The 25,109-nt window shown below is 42.6% G+C and overlaps 1 protein-coding gene across 6 annotated transcripts; it reads right to left on the bottom strand.

Annotated features, from left to right (window-relative positions):
• Positions 1 to 411: 411 nt before the first annotated feature.
• On the bottom strand, positions 412 to 23,486 carry LOC110979437 (ferric reductase SjCytb561-like). Of its 6 annotated transcripts, none has more exons than XM_022235226.2 (5): positions 23,167 to 23,486; positions 7,270 to 7,494; positions 6,127 to 6,329; positions 5,305 to 5,462; positions 412 to 4,190 (listed from the first exon to the last, which is right to left on the bottom strand). In XM_022235226.2, the coding sequence occupies exons 2-5, from the start codon at positions 7,445 to 7,447 to the stop codon at positions 3,953 to 3,955; spliced, it is 777 nt and encodes a 258-aa protein (XP_022090918.1). In that variant the 5' UTR covers positions 7,448 to 7,494; positions 23,167 to 23,486; the 3' UTR covers positions 412 to 3,952. The 6 variants fall into 6 exon arrangements, with proteins under 6 accessions (XP_022090918.1, XP_022090920.1, XP_022090916.1 ...); XM_022235228.2 differs by having other exon boundaries at positions 7,270 to 7,491; XM_022235224.2 differs by lacking the exon at positions 23,167 to 23,486 and adding an exon at positions 8,301 to 8,683.
• Between the last annotated feature and the right edge of the window lie 1,623 nt (positions 23,487 to 25,109).

Raw genomic sequence — 25,109 nt, 5'->3', positions numbered from 1 at the left:
CAGTCACATCAAACATATCACACTATCTCACCATGATATATGGCATGACACGATCCAACTACAATATGACATGAAGCACTGTCCAACAATCAAATCGTAAGCGTTAAGAGCTGATACAGAAGTCATCAAAAGGCAGTCACATCAAACATATCACACTATCTCACCATGATATATGGCATGACACGATCCAACTACAATGTGACACGAAGCACTGTCCAACAATCAAATCGTAAGCGTTAAGAGCTGATACAAAAGTCATCAAAAGGCAGTCACATCAAACATATCACACTATCTCACCATGATATATGGCATGACACGATCCAACTACAATATGACATGTAGCACTATCCAACAATCAAATCGTAAGCGTTTAACAGGAACTGATACAAAAATCATCAAAAGGTAGTCATGTCAGTTTCTGCTGCTTGGTGTTTTTATTATCACTTTTTGACAAGCAGTACTTTACACATACAACACAGGCAATACACACTAGCTACAGTTTCTAATGCACGTTAGTAATTAAAAAGTAATTTCACAGAAAGCTGTTGACCCAATAATTTCTTTTGGTATACCTTTCACCAACGCTAGTTTCACAAGGTAGAATTCTTAAGTTTAATTCAGAAAAGGATAGATATTTCTTACTTAGGTACAGTCTTAAACTTTTTCTTACTAAATCAAATATGTAAATAAAATTATAAAAACAGAACCCTGCATCAAGTTATAATGAATGACACAAACTTGAAATATCTCCATTCATTAATTTGAAATTATTTTACAGTTCTTACCATGATGATGTGTAAAGATAATGATTCCAAATTTTAAATTACAGGTAATGTTGTAAGGTATACACCTGATAATTGCAATAGTTTAGCACCAATTCAAGTAGGGTTGGTGGGTTCATAAGATGGAAACGGAGAGAGAGAAGTCACCAAGAAGGAAATCAATATGAAATTCCATGAAACGAGCCTGAAGTCCCCTAAGCAAGTCAAGAAGTTTTTATGTCAATAGCTAAATATATGCTCTAATGACGCAGTACAGTGTTTACATGGGATATAGTAAGCCTCATCGTTGCACATTATCGCCATACACTGCTGTCCTATTCGTATTACTACCCGTATCCAAAAGGCAGATTTCTTGGTAACCATTGTTATCACAGAGGGAATTATCTGCCACAACTGGAAACAGTAAGATTGGGCCCGACACTTTCTTGTGATTGGAAAGATCATACAAATACCTCTGTCATTTCCCCTACTTTTGGCATACAACGGTCACGTGCACTGTAATGAAGGCCGCCATTCTGTACCACAATGCACTGCAGTAAACACCGAGAGACGTCATTAGCACATTCTGTGATTCTACCAAACACAGACTTTAACGATGGAAACTGATAATACTCAGGACAGAAAAGTCCCAAAAGTGCCTCGCTAACGCACTCATCCCCAAATATTCTTTTCAAGAAGGTAATTGAAAAAGTGACCCAAAACCCATGTACTATTGGTGCCACACTTAGTTTATGGCTGTGCTTTCTTTCTGTACTCCATGGGGCCCCCACTGACTCCACAGGAAGGTGCACAGGTAAATGTACGTTCTCACTACATACAATTGATAAAATCCCCCTCCCCAAATGTACAGGAAATATTTGACACCTACACCATAATACTGTCAAACTTGTCCATTCAAAACTAATAAAATGCGACCAAGTACATAAATTAAACTTCTCTATTCCTGAATAATGCAACCTTCTTTCGGTTGAATTCTATTTATAAGGCAGAGAGATAGAGTACCTTTCACTAGGATTACATATACGCACACCAAGTGCAATACATGATGCATATCACAAGGACACGTATGCAGAAACACGCTTCATGCGAGACAAGAACAAGTGGTGAGGTTTTCAGCAACGCAAAGCCAAAAGTTTGCTTCATTTCAGGAAACCTTTCCACGATCGGTCCTGGAAGTTAAAAGTCTACAATGATACACCCAGACCTTCCCCTAAATCTGCAAACTCATGGCCACGCCCACAACCATTGTTTAGCGCTGCAATGCAACATGTGTCCACTGCACAATCATAACACCAAAATAGAATACATTATGTTCCACAAATGAAGGAGAATAACACTTTCTTTCGCCCACTTTTTATATCTCTCAATATACTTTCTATATAGATATATTATTTATTTGCAGGAATACATGTTGACACTGAACCGTAGCAAGGAATTTTTTTCACAGCTCAAAAATCATTTAACCCTAACCGCCTTCGGGTTTTTTCTGGGCACCCTGCTCAGGCAGACAGAATCCAGCAAGGAAAAAGTGTCACTGGGTTTAGCATGAGTTAGGGTTAGTTGATCATGGAGTGTTGCATTATGATACCACTAGTCACTTATTCTCACTGTTATTTTGCTTATGGCATAGATATAGCTGAAAGGGAGACTTTGAGACACAAGGTTGGTGACGGCAGGCACAACGGTCCTTTTTGGTTGATGTGGGCATGCGCGTGCAGTTCTAGGCAAGCGGCTTTGTCTGCCGCCACCAGGCGTCTCAAAGTCTCCAACTGGTGTCTACTTCTACCACCTGCAACTATCTACTGTAGATCCTAACAAAGGTAACTGTATTGCTGTCATCACAATACCAATATGCAGACAAATTTATAACAAAGCAGGATTGTTGTTCAAATTTCAATTCAAAATTTTGGGGGGTCTAGCTGGGGTGGATCCAGACAGTGGGATCAACCCCCCCTCCATTCTGACACCAATAAACTTTAAAAAAAAAAAAAATCAATCAAACTGTAGTTAAAGAGTGTCAGGGTGAATCCGTCACGTGCACAATTATGTGTGTCAAAGGCACTAGGCGTGAGAACCAGCACGTGAACCAACATGTTTCGAAATATGGTGCCTTGTGGAGACCAGAAGAATGGGTTGAATTAAGTCTCCACAAGGAATTTCTGAAGGTGTATAGGTCTCCACAATGATTTCACGAAACTGATATTTGCAAATTGCTCAAAAAGGAGAAATCTTTAATGCGTAGGAATCCGTAGCAAATTGAAGTGTTTCATATAAGGGACATTCGGTCGAAATTTCAGTCCTGGAGAGTGATTCATGTTTAAATGGGAGCATTTTGAATACATCGTTTCACACGCGGCCAAATTAGTGCTGGAGAAAAAAGCCATGCGTCCACAAGGATACAAATTTCGGAATGTATGAACGTGTTGTGCACTCCATATGTCAAATGCCGTCACGCTTCTGTACCCTACAGCGCTAATAATAAAGGTGGGATCCTGCACAGAGAACAGTAGGACATAAAAAAAGAGTCTGGAAATTTCTCTCCCCAAACCACTCCTGGATCCGCCCCTGTAATATCCTTACACAATTATAAATATATCCATGAACCAATTCAGCCTCATCAGGAGTCTGGCTATGAAAGGCTTTCATGCGAAGCAATCGGGATTTTCATCCTGAGGGGCTTATCACCTGCAAAGTTTGCAAAGACTAGAAATGGGCCGACAGTCAAAAAAGGAATTAAAGGCTGCATGGCCGTAAATAAGATAACAGTTATCATTTGTCGCAGGTACGTATGGCTGTGGAGTGGAAGGGATTTGCTGGCTGAAGGACTGGGCATTCGTATAATGAAATGACACCTCTACTCTAATTGGCTCTCTCTGGTAGTGCTAGAGGTCAAAGTTGTATAGTCTGCAACTCTGGGTTTGTGGATTATTGAAGTGCAAGGATAAAGGTTACAGCTAATTTTAGTATCTTCCTATATAGCTCCTAATGATGGATTGTAAAAGCTTTGTCAGTTGTTAGCATGCAAACTTGGATTAGGAATGTGGGTTGAGGAAATCAGCTTGGAGGTGAGGATAGAAGGTCTTACATCCTTCTTTTTTGTCTATCCCTTCAGACTAGCACAGGTGGTTGGGTAGGGGTTGACAGATCAAGGTTGAGGGGTTGAGGGTGATCTACTTGGCCCCCTCCCCTGCTGATGGGTCAGCGGGGTCCATCGACTGGAACTGCTTCATCTCGGCCGTGGTCAACGGCAGCTTCTCCGGATTCGAGGCGTCCTGCTCCCGCTTGTAGTCCTCGCAAGTCACCAGAAAGCCCACAATGACTGCGTAGATGACAATGGCCAGCCCTAGGAAGTTGCCCACGTAGGCCTGGGGCGGAAGGCTGGAGTACTTCTCTTTTCCTTCGCCACCACTGAAATGACGAATATCACAGCATTTAGCCACTTGCTGTTGGGTGAATTTTTTTGAGCAAGACAAGATGCCGGGACCTTTTCAAGATTTTCCGTTTTTGAAAATCTTCAAAAATTCATCATTTCATTTAATGGCTGTTTATACCCACATAAAGGACTCTTTGGGCACTACTCTAAAGCTGACAGGTAAATTCATTGAATCCTGAATATTTCAGCCAGGCCTGCAGCCTTGGAAAAAGAGCCCAGATTGTGCGGTGTTACGCAAGATTCTTTTGTTCCCAAAACTGGCACAGTACACTGCTGACCTCTTTTCAAAGGGGGCCAGATTAGCGTGCAGCGGTGCTGTGTGGCTCAACGCAGCGGTGGTGGAGAGCTTTTGTCCTTGGTGGTAATCCGCTCGCTCGCTCTAAATGCCTCAAACCGTGGTATACTGTTTCAAAACAAGGCTGGATTTTCTCCACTATTGAGAGCAAAAAAATGTTGGTAATGCCCAGCAGCTCAGTCTTTTGTGCTGAGCACCAACTCTTTTGTCCCAGTTCCGGGCTCCCCAGCTCTGCATGTACTAAAAAATGGGTCGCCCTGCAGGGAGTGGTAAATTTACTACGTGTCTAAAAGGGGACTGAAGCACTTAGTCTGGGGGTTTTGACGGGCCAGTACCTGGATGTCCAACACCAAGTCCACAGGGCCTATAGACCTCCATCTTCCAAGTTAATCCTTCACAGATACCAAAACAACCTTTCTGATTACATTTATTTGGCAGAGGGCACCAAGACCTTTTTGGCTGTGTTGTGCAGAATGCATCAACCGAGAATTAAAGAAACCCTTTTTTATTTCACATACAATGCACATAAAACACAACGCGCCAGAGTTCTGCAAGTCAACTTGGACCAGCTCCTCCAAGCAACAGAATACTCCAGCATGAGGTTACTTCTGCCTGTGTTTGAAAATCAGTGAACAGAGCATCAAATCATCTACATAAAAAAAAACTAATGCTGAACAATTCGTCAAACTAAGTGTACTTGAGGACACCAAATACATAATTATACACTCAGCTGACTTTCTTGGATGAATGTGCGTGGTCGTGAAGATGTTACGGCGGAGTTTACGTATACTCACGGCATGGCAAAGAAGAGCTTGTTGTTAATACCGGTCAGTGCAGTGACACTGACCAGTCCTAGCAGGGTAACCCCAAGGAACTTGTGGTAGGGCAGGACGGCGGCCCGTCTTGTTTCGTTCAGCTTCGGGTACAGGAAAGACACGAAGCCGCCGATAAACTGCAAAAGAAGTCGGGGAACATTGTCAATGCCGGAATCTTCTGATTGAACATGTGGAGACTGAATTTTGTGGCTACGGCTGGAACTTACGTGTGCTCCTATGGAAGCTGCTGGATAAATGGCTGCGTTTGTGCACATGTACGTATGGTACTCTCAGCCATAGCCAGTGGATTGGACACAGCCCTACTGAGGTGGATCTGCTGCTCAGCTTGCGTAAATATTTAAGTCATACATGCCTGTTTGATGTTCCTTTCCTTCAACTACTCCATGTATGCGTCCAAAATTTGAGAACATAGAATGACAAGCACAAGAGCAATTTCATAACGCTGCTTAAGCGAAAAAGTTGTTTAAGCATGAAAAAAAAACTTGCTTTACAAATCACGTTAGCAGCCAAAACGTCTTGTGATGTATATTGTTTGGGAGTGGTGTTGTACCTGTCTTTTGGTTAGCGTGACAATACACAAGAGTTTGAGCTGGGGTAACCTTTCTTAATTAAGCAAGGTTTTTTCGTCCTTAAGCATATTCTGTGCTTAAGCAGCTCTATGAAACTGGCCCCAGGGCTGACACTTAAGTCCTGTCTTCTGATGGCTTTGGAGAATCTGCAAAGCTATCAAAAGCATATGACTAGTATAAAAGCACACGGATAAAACAGTGAACAAAATACCTGCAGGCAGAACAAGATGAACGTGGGTAGACCGACCCAGCTGTGTAAGGTGTACATGTTGGGAATGCCAGCCTTATTGTGGAACCGGAAGACGGCCTTGAGGGCAATGACCCCACAGATGATGGCCAGGGCCTGCATTAGCATGTGGATCGTCTTGACCACTGTCTTGTTCTCCTTGCGGAAGATGCGGAACATCAGGATGGCTGAAAGAAGAGACGAGTGATTCAGGGAACTACGGTGACTGGAATGTGGAATGCAGTGCACTGTTATTTATACCCATCAGAAACTGGCGTAATGCCAGAGCTAAGCTGGCACAAACAGAAAATTCCCATCTTGATCCACATGAAGCAAGATATGAGATGGAGAGAACCCCCTGCTTTGTGTTGGTCATTGTTTCACTTGAATTTGAGGAATTCTTTACAGACATCTAGGGGGATGTGTTAGGTATCAATAGTCTATAGTGTGTAAAGCGATTGGACAAGTTGAGGGGCCCCCCTCGGTCTCCTTTCTGGCTGGATATATCTTGATCAATCCAAACAATGGGAACCAATTGTTTCCCACTCATTCCCCATGTTTCAACGGCAATCAATACTGACTTCCTGATGTACCAAAACAATAATAATAACAGGATTATATATCGCACTTTTAACTAAGTTCAAAGCGCTTTCCATCATTATAACCCCTGCTCATTCGGCCAATGAAACATTCCAAATACCATCTCAGCTCCCTGGGGAGTATGGGTAATTCCCGAAATTATAGGGTCCTTTTTTTCGTGTCCCTGTCACATCTGACATATGATTTTGTAAATTCACAACACATTTTCTAATCTCCAAGAGTGATGAACGAATGCAAATTACCTGCCAAACAAACAGTAATAGTTTGAAATCAATTCCTGTAATATTTCCATATCAAATAACAAAGGCCCGATAAAACAAGGATATGCAAATGTCACACTTTTGGACCCCTGATTTCTGTAATTACCAATATACAGCTCGATGCTGCCATTTCAGCACGAAGCAGCTAAATCGACCACAAGAACCATTTCTGCCTCACAGGTATCCAGTCACTCCAGGGTGTGGAGTGCCGTACTAATGAGCTTCCCTTTCTTTCACTTGTCTTCCAATCTCACACAGCCTAACTCACCATCTCCGTAGAAGAAGACAAGTCCTAGAATCATTAACAGCGGATGCAGGTTGAACTCCTTAGCCGAGCCGTCCCAGGCAAAGCCTCCCAGGTAGTGCCCCGTCCAGTAGCCCGCCAGGATCAGGACCAAGACCACTGCAACCTGGGAGGCTAGGACTAAGGGGTAGAAGGCGCTCATGGTGGCAGCTGGCTGACTGGATCCCTTCGGTTGGATAGTCCTTTCTTCTATGCAATATACAAGAAAAAAAATCTTCAATCAGTAATTATCAGAAAAACACAGAACTTGACAAGATCTTAACTAAAATAATTAAGAGGTTCCTCACAAGTTACATTGATGCCCAACTTCTCATTCCGTATACATGTACATTTAGCATGTCACACCTAGTGCAGAAGCGCTAGATTTCTATATAACTCTCCCCTACATGTACATTATGTACGTGTACATACATGTACATGTATATTACTTACAAAAAAATAACTGCAAACTCGTGGAACATGGAGAACTTTACTAAATGCACGACTGTCAAATACTGTAGGCTATAGCTTGCTGCAATGTTAGTCAGTTCATGCATTAGTGGTAAAACTTCCATAACATCCTTTGTCGTATTTCTAGAATTCAGAAAAAACGTACGCTCTTTTCATGACATGATTTAAATCCCGTCTAGCACGTTTTCTTTTGTAACTGTGTTATGCAAGGTCTCGGGTTGAATTGTATGCATGATTGCTCACCCACACGGCCATGGTTTGTTCCTCGGCAAAGTGGGATAGTGCGACAGAAACGTGGCGGCGAGTGCGATGCACAACAAATATGAGTTGAGGTGCTGACTGCTAAAAGTAAAATAAACTAAGGTTATCTCCACAGAATAGGCCATTGATACCCGAGAAATCCATTTGCCACTTGTTACATGAACACCTGCAGACTCAACCGGCGACGTACTCACTAGGAGCTCAAGGACTGCTTACAAGAATTTTCGTCAGATCGCGGATTATTCATGCAATCATAACGAGCATAACCACTAAAGATCACTTGCCATTTCGGCGGGGTTCTACCGCGGCTTCCGAGTTGTTTGACGTTTGAATTTCCTCGCTTGCCATCATGTAAAAAGAGGATCTTGCCACAGACAGTCACATTCAACTTTCAAGGATCACAACCGAGCTTATGAAAGAGACGAACCAAGTTGAAATAACCTTTGAGTCTCCCGGCGATTGGTTAGCCTTATGGCTCCATGATCGGTTATCTCCTAGTTTAGTTTAACATTAATAATAGCACGACGGTTCTAAAGTTCATAAGCAAACTGTTTGTTTGTTTTTTGTTCCAAAATCAGATCCCATCAGGCTGATGGGAGTAAACTCGAAAAACGATTCGTGAGTTTCACACATTTTTCGATCTCAATCCACGTGAAGGTTGCACGACCTAACAACCAAAAGAGCACCCCCGCTTCTATCTTCGTCGAGACCGCGGACTCGCGACTGCGTCGTGTACACGTTCGGCAGACGCGCCGTGCCAAAGCCAAAATGCCACAAATTGTTTTTCTTCCGCATCCGGGACATGAACAAGACTATCCATTTCGATGCGCTCAAATCAGAAGGTTTTATGAAATCATATCATCAGTAGGCGATTTCTTCCGCTGAAAGTCCGTTCATTTCATTATCAGTTTATAAGGCACACAAATCACGTGCTGCATTCTGTCGATAGGCAAAGTTGTCATGGTCCGTCCCCGGATGAAAAGTTGAAATGTATTAGTGGCCTTGGGCTCCCGCACGTCATGTAAAAAACTAGCCTAGCAGAGAAATAACCATTCAGTAAAAGAAAATATTCAGCGAAATCAAAGCCCTAATTCCTATTGTTAATTGGCTCGTTCTCGGCAGATTCTTGATAGGCATTGTTTTTCCGAGCAACAATACTTAATAAGCACCCTGGTAAAATTGAGCTCTCTCGGTTAACTTAAGGCGAATGGTACAAATTTGGCCCGGGAATGGCAGGTGTTGTTGGGAGAGGGGATCAAGCCATGCCCCATGAAGATGTAAAATCCGATCCCACGTAGGGCCTACAAGAAGCATTTCGCGATTGCCTGCATGTATGCTCCTAACGGAAATGATTAATTTGGGCGGGCGGTTGGCAGACGACACAATTAAGGCTTATACATGTACTAGCCTACACGGCCGAAAGCTGGAGATGCATGCATCCTTGAAACGCACGCACCCGACGGAGCAAAAGTAGGCTGTTTGTGAAGAGGCGAAAACTGCCCCACACATTAGGGGGCTTATTATGATCGACAGCAGAAAGTTAATTTTCATCAACTTAGGCGGAATAACACGGCAGTACACGTATGAGTAGGCCCATACATCACTCGGTCGTGATTTTTAGTCATTTTGGCGTGAATTTTCGAACAATTTCATTAAAACAGCATAGGGGCCTACGGCTTCCAATATTATCGGGCTCGTTTTCTACAAGAGATGTCTTTGGTGAACGTTAACGCATCATTCCATTTTTGTGCGGCATCCATGAAGTCTAGTTTAACGCTGTATGCGTCCAAGCAAAGTTTCAGATCTTACCACAACTGTCGTAGGATATTGAACCCTAACAGTCCCAAATCCTCTGATTGCAATATGATTTTACATACACGTGAGACACGCTGCATCCGTCAAAAACATCTTGTCCCAGACACGTAATACATGGCTCTCTGATGTTCCAAGCCCTTGCGACGAACCGTGAAATTAACTCTGCCAACAATTAAAACGCAAAAGCTGGAGCCATTTTAATACGTCCATTTCAAACTGTGAATTATAATTCATATGACAGCTTATCACGTGCCCGGCTGGCAGAGAATGTTAAGTGGTTCCTACCATGCGTAAACACTGACGAGGCACTTTTTGTACCGCGATTCCATTAGCCAAGTACAGTAGAGTATTTGGAAAGCTGCAATGCCCCGACAGTAGTTTCACGTATTGGCACGTAGGCCTAGGCCTGCTGTTACATAAAATGGATTGTCGAATATTAAGTGAGCCCTCCACATGCAGAATATAATTATGAGGCGATTAAAGATACAGACACGGCAAAGTTCTGTCCGATCCATTGCTAATCAACCAGTAGACCACTTCCATGCACCGACGACAATCGCTAGAGGGTTTTTCTCCTTTATTAAAAAAACATTGCAAGATTTTAACCAAGCATTTTTTTTTTACAAGAGCGAAGACTTGCCCTCAGGTGTGACGTTAGAACAAAGTCTCTATTCGGCAGTGCAGAATCATCGTGTTGAGTATTTTGCATTTTTCGACAATATCCCCATTTCCACTTTTAACGTGTAGGATGGGTTTAGTTCCAGAGTGTATCGAAGTTACACAACTAGCGGTCTGCGAAGTTTGTCTCTGTCGAGAGAGAGAGCCATTCTATATGCATGTAGTACTTTCACTTGCAGACTATTAAGGAGAAAATTTAATCGACACATCGACGGGCTGATCCGGAGGAGGGGTGGCAAAGGAGGCCTTTCTCAAAGGAACAACCCCCCCAATGTGTTTTGTTTTTGTTTTTGAAAAATAACGATAGAAAGGTATATGGGTTTATTTCATGTCATCCTCATTTCTTCAGAAAGCGTGTAAAGCCATAAAATAGTCTCAACCCTCAGAGAGGCCATAAAAGGTTACATCAGCAAAACTGTCAAGTTTTTTTGCTCCCCCAGAAACGGGCCTTGACAACTGGTTGCCGGCCTAAAATCGATATCTGCCAAGCAGGCCTCGATACCCATTCGTATATCTCGCCACCCAAGAAGATAACAGACGAGGTTGATATGTCCAAGACTGGAACCCTATAGGATACTCCTTGGTTTTATCATTTATGTGGCCACCTTTGCCCTTCTCCTCCCCAGATAGGTACTTATTTTTGTTAGTGTAATCAAAGGGTTTCTGCAAAGCCATTTTTTAATATAAAGCTTCAAATGCACCGTTCTGTCTCAGCTAACCTTATTTTCAATTTTTTTTTTAGTATTTTACAGGGAAGTTTGCCGCCTTTCTAGTTTTATGCTAATGAGATTTCCATATTCATGAGTAAAATTGCGACGCCACCCCGGGAAGAACCCTTCAGTGTTACATTAGTTTGTGCACAAAAATGCTGCTTTTTCATACTTTGTTGGCCTAAATTTTCTTTTCCTTAGTGTTTCATTGTTGTGCAGAATCCAGTGAGCAACCCTTTCTCAGAAATGCTTTCAGTGAGTAAATTATGGATTCAAAATTTAAAAAAATAAATGAATCGTTAATGAATGACGTCACAGCAATAGTGCCCTCAGTTAACCAGAAAAGCACAGATAATTATGAATGTTTCAATAAGTACACCTTTCTCGGCACATTAAACCTAAAAAAAAGCATGTCACATAGTTTCATATATCGAAAAAGAGTATAAAGTAGCACAAAAAGGTGTCTTATAAAAACTCATTTCAGCCACCCTATAAACTCACGTCGTAGAACATTAGTTAAACATTATCACCACATCCAAGATAAAAGCCAAAGAACTTTGTTAGCCGTCTAACGATAACAACAAAACAATCAAAGCTTTAAGATAAACCAGCATCGCTCTTAGACAAGCAACACACATAATGCCAAAATAGACGGAAGACGGAAGTTAGGTGGCATACAAGGGAACAATCAAGCATCTCCACTATCAAATCCAAGTATCAAAGTTATGCTTCTAATCAAATTTTACAATTTTTTCATAGTTTGAAACTTAGGCTTTGGGTAAACAAACATGACCGTTTCAGCTGCAGTAACACGGTTCTGTAGCGTATTTACACAACCCTCCCCCTGGTTCCCTTAACTAGAACATATCCAAGATTGAGATAGCCTCTTTCGCGGAGACAGCTCTAGCGGCCACTGAGATGGAAAACAGAGGCTGTTTGCTTATCGGGGATCTTATTGATGTAAAACCGTCTGCTGGAAATTTGGCAGTGACATTTAGGTCTGACCCTACTTTAGCACGGCGAAGGGATACCCGATGGATGAGTGTAGGATTAAAGGAGAACAGTGCGCCTGGGGCCGAGGACTGTAAGGGAAACAAGACCAAAATGGCGAAATTGGCTGGCGGGTGTACTACACGGCCCACACTGAGAAAGCAATTAACTTGGCACAACGTCGTTGTGACATTCATGGTCAGAAATCTGTAGCGACGTGTTACACCGATTTTGATGCCTTTATCTGGAACGGATCCGTTTCGGCTTTCAAATTTCGGCTCCAAGAAGCACCATAATTTCAGTTCCGATGCTTACAGTTATATGCTGGTTTTGTACTTGGCATTCCTTTGAAAGGATAGAATTTATTATTTATTTCATGCGATGAGAATTTTGTGGCCGAAGGTTGTTACCATATCAATATTAATATTTTAGCAGGAGGACAGCAATTCTATATTTACACGCACACAAACAGTAAGGATTTAAGAATTCACCTATCAGATGCAGAGCCGGAAAAGCTATTATTATTTCTGTTTTACAGCAAAGCATGCATGTAATTGATAATTCTTTCAAAATTGATGTCGTCGATCATCCTAATATGAACACCGGGCATCATGATGTGAAAATCTCGTCGGGAATGGACGGGATAAGATTTTGCTCGTCATTTTGAATTTCAAGCCTCGCTTGTCCCAAGATGCCAGTGTAAACAATGCCTTTGTTTGGGCAGTTTGGTTAATAATCGTCCAACGTGGACTCCCATTAGGGTCCAGAAGATTTGGGAGCTGAGAGGGCCGTGTTGATTGTGCCTAAAAAATTATATCCAACGGATGGACATGCGCAGAATCCTGATCTTTGTGGACAGAAATCTCGAGAATCAAACCACGCAGCTGTAAAATTAACGGTGCGATTGTCATGCATGGGAACGAGGTTGAAGGTTCCTCTGCATTTCCTTTGTCGGAATAGACATGCAGCAACGACCCTTGAAACTGAGTGAGAATGCTTAAAAGCTGCTACATCATTTTATTATGGCATTGTTTGACATGGCAGACATACGATTTTCGATGTTATGTGCGTAATGCGTTAACTGTATTTGGGGGCATTCAATGAGGCCCACATTCATTGTCACGGTACCCCTATAAGGCCTAGAAATAATCAGCAAATTTCAACAACAAATTGTTTGAAGAACGACAACGCTTTGAGACCGCTAACAACATGCATCATGAGATGAAGGAGCCCTACGAAGAGGTTTACAAGGTTTGTACCAATTCTATAGAAGAGCCCTTAATACAGCGTGAAAGCTTATCCAAAAAGCAGCCCAAAAAGTTTGCAAAGATAAAGGACTTGCACAACCTCTAACTGTAAATGGTCCTTTGAAAGTGCATTGCTTTGGTTCTGAGGATATTTAAAATGTCATTTACAGAAAACGTCACACCGATGGCAGATATCATTAGTTAGGAGGTAAAGGAAGCTGCGTTGTACTTATAGGCCAAGACTAGTGTCTAGTATCAAGACGTTTAATTAAAAAGCAAACAAAGTCGCGAGACGCGCATTTGGTGAAATGAGACAGACCTCGTAAATTCTGAGGTTGCTGGCCGTCTCTGTTATGGCATGGCCGGGGAGAGGACTTTGCCCATCCCGGCCGCTCGAAGATGTTCGAAGGATTTCAAAGCATTTAAGCCCCAAGAAACTTTCCATTTCACTACGCCAGGGCCAAAGACACCACCTGCCCGGTTAAATGAGCGCATGCTGTACAAGTAAAACCGTCGCTTTAGCATGGAATGTGTCCTGGTCCCTCTTTTAGACGTGCAAGAGCCCTGTTGGGTTACAGCTGCCTCGCAAACTTTATTTCATGTGAATTGACGACATCGGTGAGAAAGAATATGACGCACAGTTGCCAGCGTTGGGTGATTTAACAAAAGCCAACTGAAGCGGCAAAGATATTGGAGGAAATGGGATGACGGAGTGCGATGATTCTGGTTGTAAATTACAGCAGGTGACAGACCAGAGGCGTAACCGGGGGGGGGGCAATCCCCCCCCCCCCGCTCTCCGGTTGGAAATTGGGATCTGTTGCTACGCCATCTGTATGATGTCTTGATATGTACTTATCACAGCAAAAACTAGATTCACCATTAAACACTTCTCTAAACGATTTGCTGCTATCAGTTTGTAAACATGTTCAGACACTAAACGTATCAGTTTTGACAGATAGTGCACTGGATATTGATGTTTGGGAACTGGACAACGAATGTTCAGCATCCAAACATGTTAACAGTGTGATAGCAAAAAGAGTGATAGCAACACAGTTTTTAGAGTGTAGTGTGGACAAGGTTCATGAAAGAGACAGCCACCATACAAACTCAGATGGGTAGCCCGGGAAGGGAAAATCTCCCCCGAAGGAACTTACCCCCCCAGCCTGGCTACGTTACTGTGACAAACCATGTCTGCAACTTGTGCATCAAATTTCCTTTGATATAGGCGTCGTGTTTCGAACTGACGGAACGTTTTATACCAATGTGGATTCTCCTATATCGCTCTAAAAACTCCCGGGTCAAATTGACCCAGAATAGGGTCCCATTCGGTATGACCCTTTCCGGGTCAAATTATGACCCAGAAAGGGTCAAGTGTAACCCAGAAAGGGTCAAATATGACCCGAAAGGGAGTCATATTTTGACACAGAAAAGGGTTACGCCGAATGGTACCCAATTCTGGGTCAATCTGACCCGCGAGTTTTTAGAGTACGAAGGGCGGATCTGCTATTTTGTTTCTGAGCTAACTTAAACAGAGAAAAACCTAGTACATATAAAATTGACAATGCTGCTGAAATTTCAAGTAAAGGGGTATCCAAAGCTGTTCCGTTGTGCGTACAAAAGTTGCTTCATTTGGAAGCGATCGAAATCAGGTGAATGCGTGAGAGGGAATGTTGTAGTTCGACGCTTTTGAAGGCGCGTCGATGTCTTCTGAGGTTTGGCATTTGTAATGAATCCGCACGACAATGATGTACAACCCACAGACTATTTTCGAGACGGGGCCTACCGATGCTCCCTGTGTAAGATCTGGAGTTTATCTTACAAAATGACGCAAACAACTGGGTTAGTTTCGGCAAAGCTGAGTAGGACGTGTCTGCCTTAGGGAACCGAACACCGCATCCACCAAGAGAAACACAACTGCAGGTTCTCGTTCATATCGTTGCCGCAGGGAACAGTCCACAACGTCAATATGACGTCATACAAGGGGGGCAATCTTCCCCGTTGCTCTTAGATACACGCTGCGTCATTTCATTTGCCATTCCCGAACAGTGAACGCGTGACGATAATACGATGAGGTATTCCGCGAGACAGCTCTCATTGTTTTTTACTCGTCGCCCAATTTCTGCTTGCCCTCTGTTCCATGCTAGAGCGAAGGTGGAAAACTGCAAGCTTTATCATTAATTTGAAAAGGTATCTAGTCATGATTACAAAACGTGCCTCACTTAATTCCACGGGTTCATCCAGGACAATCGTCCCGAACATGCTCATTGTTTTGTTAATCACGTGTTTGTTTGTCATTACTGCAACTAAAGTCCACTTAAAACATGAAAGCGCAACACTGGAATGTGCAATGTAAACACGGAAAGATACAATTTAAGATGTAGGTTGATATTGAAAACGGTAGCTCTGCCTATGTAAACATTTTTATAAGAATAAATATGAACAGACGGTGAGTTTAATCAAATATATCAAAGAGGATAAAATAACATTACAGTTTGATGTTGATACGCTCTGCCTATGTAAAGTTTTCATAATATGAACAGATGGTGAGTTTAATCATATGAAATCAACGAGAACAAAAATATTATTCGCAACTTTGATAGTGTGTCATAAGAGCAGACAGCGACAAAACTCATAGCTGAATATGAACAGCGCCTTTACACTGTAAAAAGGGTGGTCAATTTTGGGCTGATATTTTGCCCAATGTTGGTAAAAAATATCAACTTAGCAACCTTTGGGCAAATTCTTCCCAATATTTGGTCAATTTTTGACCAACAGTGACGGAAAATTGACCAACAATGTGATAGCTTTAACCAAGGTTGGGCAAATAACAAATGGCCGACACTGTTTTGACCAACGTTTGTTACAGTGTAGCCCCGCCCACACCTCACACAATGAAGCAAAATGAAAGAACTAGCAGCTCCCATCATCGTATACGATTAACGTGTGTCGTCCTGATGTGATAAGATTACATTTAAGTGTAGCCTCGGGTACCAGTCGTCGGTAGAAATTGGTTTGGACTGCCGCGCACTGTCTGGCCAAGGGCATAAGGCAAGGACACACACACAAAGACCCCTGATTGTTGGATAACCAAATGCTCAATGTGAGTTAAATCCGCCAACATAATGGGTCGGATCAAATGATGGCAAATGTGGCACCATTCACTTTGGCTGAGTGACAAGTATAAATTTGAAAAAAAAAACCAATTTGGAAAGCAAAACAAAAACGCGATACCAAAGGATACTTATTCAACCAACTTGAAGTCCGATATTAAGAAAAATAATACGTTGAAACAAATCATTTTTTATCCATTTCATGTGCTGAATTCTGAAACTGTTGCTATTTCCCTAGAACTAATAATGAACGAATTATTTAGAATAACATTACAATATCGACAAAGAATTTAATTTCCCTTTATTAAAGTAGTCCGATAAGCGAAAACATAACTGTCATGTAAAAGAACAAAGTTCCTTCAATTGACCTTCAAACGCAATCTACGTTACCTTCACCCAGCAAATGTTACTTTTGTTTCTGACTGATTAATTTACTCATGAACACATGAAGTTATTTGCTTTATTTTTTCAAGTGACTGTACGAGCCGCAATGATATATTCACACCTGCAGCAGCAGCGGAACACAATTTCCCCTACAAAATGATAAGCACGCCTGAACTACTACGTTATACATTGCTTATTTGATCAGCTAACAAACGAGCAGTACTTATAACCCCATGTTGAACACCTAGACCCCGAATCACTGCATGTGTTCTACCACGGTGGCTGGTTAATTATTATCTCGAAAGGACTAAGAGCGCGAGTCTAATTACCCCGTGGGGTGTCTGAATTTCGTTATTAATTGCTCGTTTTTTAAGCACCGGCTGCTCTCACGAACACACTCCTGCTCCGTAAAGGCATCGGATGGTGATGGGTAATTCCAGAAATTCGGGGTCCAAACGTGGGATATTTTTGTGTCCCTGTTACATCTGACCGTTGATAATTTTGACACGGAAAAATCACCGGAATTGATTTCAAACTATTACAATTTGTTTAGCGGGTAAGAATGCATTAATTCATCACCTTTAGAAATTAGAAAATGTGTTCTGAGCTAAATGCTACATGACAGGGACACGAAAAAAATGGATTCCAAATTTCTGGAATTACACTGATACTCAAATTAGTTCCGTCCGTGTTATTTGGGAATGGGTTAGTGCTTGCAGTTCCCTTGCAGTGTGGAATTCTGAGATGAAAACAGGTAGGTAGCATCAATGTTTGAACATGTTACTCTCACATGCATAGACTCTCAAAAACTCTCCGCATATTGAATTTCATGAACTTCACCAGCTTTCACATGGTATATGTGCATGGTATATTCACCTAATCCCCCGCCATATGGCACGAGACTGGGCTGCGCCTGCGTGTGCCGGAATTTTTTTTTCCTCTGAGAATACAAGTCCAATGCGCTGCACGCTTTGAAAATTGACGCCTTAAGTGGAAATACAGCGTTGCATTAGAATCCTCTTTTAACTCGTGAAGAAAATTCGAAAGCAAAATTTTGACAGTACCGCGTTTTTGTTGCTTGTTTCTGTTTTTTATTTGTTTTGTTCGTCTTCGACAAACAGAATGGGGATTAATGAGGTGAACATTTTCATTTGCTCTGTCTCATAAATAATGAATTCAAATTTAAATGTACCTTAGGATTGGGTGGGCATTTTACAATGTCCATAAAGACACTGGCAGGTTGTCTTTCCACCGACACTGGTCCCGGCGAATGACAAGGGAAAAGGCTCGCTTGTATATCAAAATATCAAAGAGTCATTAGTTACGTAGGCAGTGGCGTAGCCACGGGGGGGGGGCAAGTGCCTCCAAAAATTCGCAGTGCCCCCCAGGTGCCCCCCCCCCGCAAAAAAACGGATTAATGGATACTGAACAAGGTTAACAAAAAGTACCCTCCCCCCAAAAAGCTGGTACCCCCGTAAGATGATGGGCTCCGTTTGTGCCTCCCCACTAGTAAAATCCTAGCTAGGCCACTGCACGTAGGTTCATGAAATGTCGACATGTCATATTTCATTTGGATGAATAACTATATTTTTAACGTTTGAAGGAATGGCCAGTAATAATAATGCTTTGTAATGGCAGACGTGACCGAAATGCACTTCGGAGGTTGAGGACCCCAGATGTAACATGCGTAGGGAATGATTCAAGTGGGTGTCATATTCCAAGAAAAGCTCTAAAAAGAACTGTCAGAGAATTGAACCTAGTTTAATTATTTCAATCAAAACTTCTGACATACCTCAAGTCTCACTTAAACTAAAAAGAAAAAAGAAATACATTTCTCGTGCTTGATGAGCCAAACCCAAGGGGTTTTGGGCGGCCATCGATGTCAGTCACCTATATATCTAAATGCAGAATATATTTCTGTCGTCTGCTGCATCAGAATGCATCAGTACTTTTCGACTTGTTTTTCTGCTACTGTTCCATTATAATCCCCGTCTTGGGAAATCATCCAAGTCGTAGTTAATGTATACGGTTGATGTGGACTTTTAGTCCCACAGTATACAGCCCTTAAAAACGTGCAGGATATCACGTTGCAGTCAACCGTTCCCGACTGCTCTGTTACCATGGCAATCCTAATTATATCCGAGACACGGCTGCGCGGCTTATATTCTCAACATCAAGAACGTCGAACAGACTTCGGTGCCGAGCCACCATTGACTGCATATGTTCTGTCAACACATGACGCCAAGCGATGCATCTAGAAAGGATGCTGTAACAGCTGTTCATTAAGTGTCTGTTTACTTTGATGATTTTCTGCCCTGTCTAGACATTTTTAGCCTACAAAGGCGGTCCACGTAAGAACTGAGGATTCTCTCCGTCCATTAGAAAAATCATTTATAATCTACGGTTGGTACTAGGCGGAGTTATTCTTGCGATGATAAATTGGAGGGCACGCTATACTTGCGAGTAAACCATTGTCCTGCAGACAATCATTATATTGTCACTTGTAAATGACAAACTTGAGCTGCTGCTGTCAAGGTCGTCAAAGCTGTATGTACTTTACACTTGATGGTTTTTCTTCATCGTTGAACGCCCTATCGCCTAACGATCTACTTGAATTCTACCCATTTGGGGATCGACCATGTATTAGTCATAATGAGGTTGTTGACTATCAACAACGCCGTTCAATTACGGCCGTGATTTCCTCATTCAACCCTATAGCGTGGCCTTGGCATTTTGATGCCCGGTTAAATCTTGTCAAAAAAAGTGCTGCGCCAGTTGCTAAGGAGCTTGTATCGTTTTGTGCTGTTTCTGTATAAGTGTGACTTGATGTGGCACATGAACATCTAGCACTCGATACTGTGTGAGGGAACTACAATAAATATGTACATGTATCACTTCAACATGTCTGAATATGGCTATCGGATCTGCGTTGCCACGCGTTACTCTCGTCACAGGTAATTGGAGATACTTTCTTTCTTAGGAACGCAAGCTCAACACAACACGCGCACAGGGCATGGCATGGACAGATTTACCATTGAACTGTGGCGCCCTTACAAGAAGTTCTCTTTAACACGGAACGAGCTGTTAGTGCTCTTTCTCAGTAAGTGACCAAATGTGTTTGATTATAAAGAAGCATACAAGTGAACAAACGAAATCAAGCGTGTGAAACTTATGGTGAGCTCTCTGTGTTTCGGCCTTTAACTCCCGCGCAGCCTGATCGGTGATGATTACCAACTACGACCACAATTAATCACGGCTAATGCTTTTCCAAAGCCAATCATGCGGTCTCTGGCCCATGCATGATGCGCACACCATCAAGTACTTATCGGGTTTGATCTTTCACGGTGCATTAATTACTATTTTCCCATGCTTTGTCCACAGGAAACTAAATCTCAGTAAGATCCAGACCCTCTATTGGTGATGTGCAGTAGTCTGCACGGAATCTCCATACTGCAACAAAACCGAGGCTGCACGTGCAACACGAAGAACTTTGACGTGACATGTTGGCTGCCCAGTAAGAACTCATTCAACCGGCGGAAACTTGCCAGTGTAGCCTCTCTTTCAACTCAACCGTGTGAGGCCTCCAAGAGGACAACATGCCAATGAAACATAGCAACCCATTGGCTCTGTGCACAGCCGGTGGTGGGGCAATAAATACGCCTTCGAAAAACAGCACGCCGCTATACGGTGACATTTCGGTAGTTCAAAGAGCATAATTCTCGCCATGTTTTGATGATCCATTCGCAGTGGAGATTCGATGGTTGCCAGGGAAATACCATCCAAAAACTCAACTTTATTTTCCTGCTAGACGAGCACGGTTCGCACATACTCCACAGAGGCACGGCGACACTGAATCATTTATTACAATGTCCGAAACTAAAAACTTCCCACACCTCGGCGGGAATGTTGGCATTCTTTTCCTCAGACGGCCTATGAAACAAAATTTCTGGAGCATGGGATTGGGCCATTGGACATTGCCCGACGTAATTTCAATACTGATGCAATCAATTTAGCGTCGCTTTCTAGTCCATGGTTGGGCTACACCATGAGCATTCTCTGGGGTCTAGTCGTCACCCCACGGGTTTTCTCAGCTACTGGTGCGAGGACGATGCTTCTAGGAAAATCCTGGGCCACTGCAGGACCTTTTAATTGAATAAGCTAATGATACGAAACGTTACGGAGCGGACACATTCTGCAGGGTACGACGACTTTCGCGACACGGGGATTCTCCTATACACTGGCCGCTTCGGTAAATATAATAAGGCTGTGTTCGAATCACTTGGCTCCACATGACATGAGAACCAGCTGCGGCCTAAGTCCGCTTCTGTGATGGTGCTCGCGTTCATCCGGTCATATATAAAAGTCTCCAAACAACTACTCGATAAACCCACAAAAAACTCTACCACTTGGTATCGACTTAAAGATCATCTGAAGTTGGGTAGGGGAAAGGCCATGAAGGATTCTTAGAACAATCATAAACACATGGGAATTAGTGGTTTTTAACGTGTTTTTCAATTCGATGAATTAACCAGATAAACGACTGAAAAAATCATGTTGCTTTTACCAGTACGTACATTTTTTGGTGGTAAGGGCACGAAGACTGATTTTGCCGTCGCGAATCTCAAAGACATACCAAAACACAAGAGTGCGACACAATTTCTGTATCCAACGTTACTTTGTTCCAGACATAAAATTGCAGAATGTCCCTACAATTAATTGATGTCCTCTAACACCAGAAGTAACACATTTTCTTTAAAAGGGCACTGATCACAATGCCTCCATTTCAATCAAACTCAAAGACGAGTACCTTTGAATCGCGTCACTCTGCATTACATCAAACGGCGCGCTTGGCTTCGTTACGCCCCTGTCACTGCACCTTAACCTCCGCACACTCCAAACTGAAACCATCGGGGGGGGGGGTCAGCGGGATGCTATCACAGTTACGATCGTAGCTCTCGTAAGTTCCCGCTCCCAGGCAAATAAAAAGCCAATTAACGTCTGGCGTGACTTTCCTTAATGACGTATAATAAAATTAACACACTCAACAGCCATAGCGTAGCTGTCACACTCAACGTTCAGTTTCCTTATTACGCGAGCTGCCAAATCGAACGTCGTGTACATTTTCCTTGGACATCTTTAATGCAGTGAGAAAGCGGAGTTCGTACTGTCGGTGATCTTTTGTGCCTAAAGCGCTGAATGCGCTAAAGCAGGAGGAGAATGATACATCCCTGAAATGTAGTTTTTAAAATTACCTTATTAGCTGTAAATTTATCTGCGGTTTCCATTACACCTAATGTGATTGTCTGTGCCGCACAAAAAGGCATGTGCCCGCAGACTCATGTCAACGAATCCTAAATTGATAAGATAAACTGTATAAAAACTAACGCTCAATATATGGGTTTCTATATATCATTGGATTAGGAATACAGAAATAATTTTACAAGTGACCAATGTGGGTGTATTTGAAATGTGCGGACCACAGATTAAACTGAATGAGGGCAATTTTATGGAATGTGTAGTTTGTACAGGTATGATTACATCTTGAAATTAAATCCCAATTCACATTGGAGACATACTGCAAGTACAAATATTTGCCAGTTACATTTAATTAACATAATGTAGGCCTATATTAAATGGTAATAATTATATTATCGGTTGAAAGCAATAAAAGTAATTACCACAGTAAAATGTTGATATGCATTGAGTTTTCAATTGATTTATTTGTAGATTATGCCTACGGAGTGATACTCCATTGGAGCGATTATACAAACTGCCTGGTTGAATGCCATGTAGAAAACTTTGGTCTAAATATTCTGTCATAATTATGCACGCTTCCCAATATTTTGTGCATGCAGTTTGCGTAAAGTCTGAATTCAAAGTACGCAGTGTAGTTTTATAGTTACATGTATATTGGTATTAAGAGTCCAACGTATTACACATTAAAACCAGATACAAATATGTGTATAATGCCGAATCGCGCAAGAACAGTTGTAAAGCCTACGCACATCTCAAACAACAGTTTGCTTTAATAGGCCTAGCAAAAACCGTTCTGAAAAGTCCTAACTTTTTGTGAGCATGCGTGACAGTGAGCGTCTATATTATATTGTCCACAACTGAAGCTTTCTCGACCTGTTATTGTGAAATGAAACGGTCAGTGATACGGTTCAATGGTTGTCCATGGCAGGTATGGTAAATTGGTAGGCTTTCAGTACATACCTTAATGCACAGGTCAAATTCGTTGCGGACTCCCAGACAAATTTAGTTCCTTGCTCGATGGCGGTACAGACGTACCCAGCCTACCTAACCAGCTGTTACATCCAGCACTGGGCGATAATATGTTTAATGTATGAAGAGCCGACGTACCACAGGGCCGCCCTCTTCTATGCTGCTCGCTGTCTTCCGTAGATAGTCCTTGGGCTATGAGCGGCAACCACACACGGCTGTATACCCTTCGCGCCTCGCCAAAATGCCCGTACCACGGCCACTAACAGATGACAGCGCTGTCGAGCCGTGCGTGTGAGATACATACTGGGCGAGCGGTGAGTCACATGACCCCACACATCACACCAGAGAGGATGGCTGGATTATATATGCGATTTCCATCTCAATGAGTCTGCGTGAGCTATTGAGCACTAGCGCACGGTGGGTTTGATGTCATTAAGGTCCACTTTGTTAATGTGTAATTGCTGAATCTACACATTGCGCCCAACGTGTTTATCTGTCTTTACCACTCGAGCAAAAAAAGGGGATTCTGCATGGACCATACGGTGGTAAAAAGATGAGGGTAGCGCTTAGAAACCGCGATAAATTGATAGGGATAAATCGAAGGGAATTGGGCCTAATGACCGAGAAGGAATAAGATGAAGTTTCAAGAGGCATGCTGTGTCAATTCATTTATTGGTTGCGCAAGGGGTAGGATGGTTCATCAGATACGAAGCAGAGTTACACGGTGTAGGGGATGATGAGTATATAAATTATTATGAGCCTTCGGTATTTAACGTTTCATGTCGCGTTGGAGACGATGGTTTATTGTTGTCTGTGCTTGTTAAATATTCCACTGAACATAATCAGTTCTATTTATGAGCGGAAACGGCAGGACCTACAAGTATAACGTCACGTACGACAATGACCAGTGTTGTGCATTTCCACATCTTATCTCAATGGTCAGTACTCCAAATTTTACATCAATGATCGGTCCTGAGATCAGTGTGGCATGACTGGGTGAGACCTGTGGGACGCCCGCGGTGAAAACACTTAAAGGGAGCATTGACAGCAAAATAATGTACGGCAGTTTTTGTTCGTTTTAAGGCTTTAATTAGGGGCAGAGTGGCACCTGGGTGGTGCGGACATCCACTGGGGCACGCCCCCATCTCCCCACAGAGCAAGGAACAGATCTCCCCGTCTATATTTGCACCACTTTGATTGAGATTTTTCGATTGATGTCTGAAATGCAAGAATAATAAATGCAGTTCCTGGCAAATTAAATTCGCAGGAGTTGCGAAAGATATTTGCAGTGAGAAGATCATCAGGTCGGCTCCAGTGTTGACTCCATCAACCTTGATCCCCAAGACGCCTCAATTATTTACGGGTTATTTTTCCTTCTCTCGTGGACGTGTTGACGCTGCGCGATGGGGCGAGACGCTGACTCGATGGGGCTGCGACGAGCATGCCTAATGTTTTTTTGGGGGGGGGACGGGAAAAACGACACGCTTTCTCCTCTCTCTATGATCTCTCGCATGACCGCCAGACCAAAATGTGCACAAAGGCTGATTGTTCAGAGCAAGACAATTTTGAATTTCCTCACTTGTGTAAAATCAAATGCGAGTCACGTTTTAAGCAAAACCTCTGACTTCACATTGTTTTAGTCAACGTATGAGACTTTAATTACGAATACGGGCGATTCCCAGTATTGCGCCTCCAAGAGTTTGCAAAGCGTTGACCAATCACAAAGCGAGAAATTTGTCGACCCTTTCCAAACGCGCATTGGGTCCACACATTTCGAGCATCGTGACTGGCCAACGCGTTGCAATCTCTTGGAGGCTCACTATTGTGAATTGCCCGTATTAAAAAAAAGGATGGTTCACCAAGTTTGGAATCATGTGCGTCCGAGTTAATAAAACAGGGGGAGAGAAAAAGAAAAGAAAGGAAAATGCAAGAGA

This window comes from Acanthaster planci, linkage group LG17 (genome assembly GCF_054643075.1).
Source record: "Acanthaster planci isolate LZ-2023a linkage group LG17, COTS_SCS, whole genome shotgun sequence".
Lineage (NCBI taxonomy): Eukaryota > Metazoa > Echinodermata > Asteroidea > Valvatida > Acanthasteridae > Acanthaster > Acanthaster planci.
The sequence above is the reverse complement of the archived record's forward strand: the minus strand, read 5'-3'. Positions and strand labels throughout refer to the sequence as shown.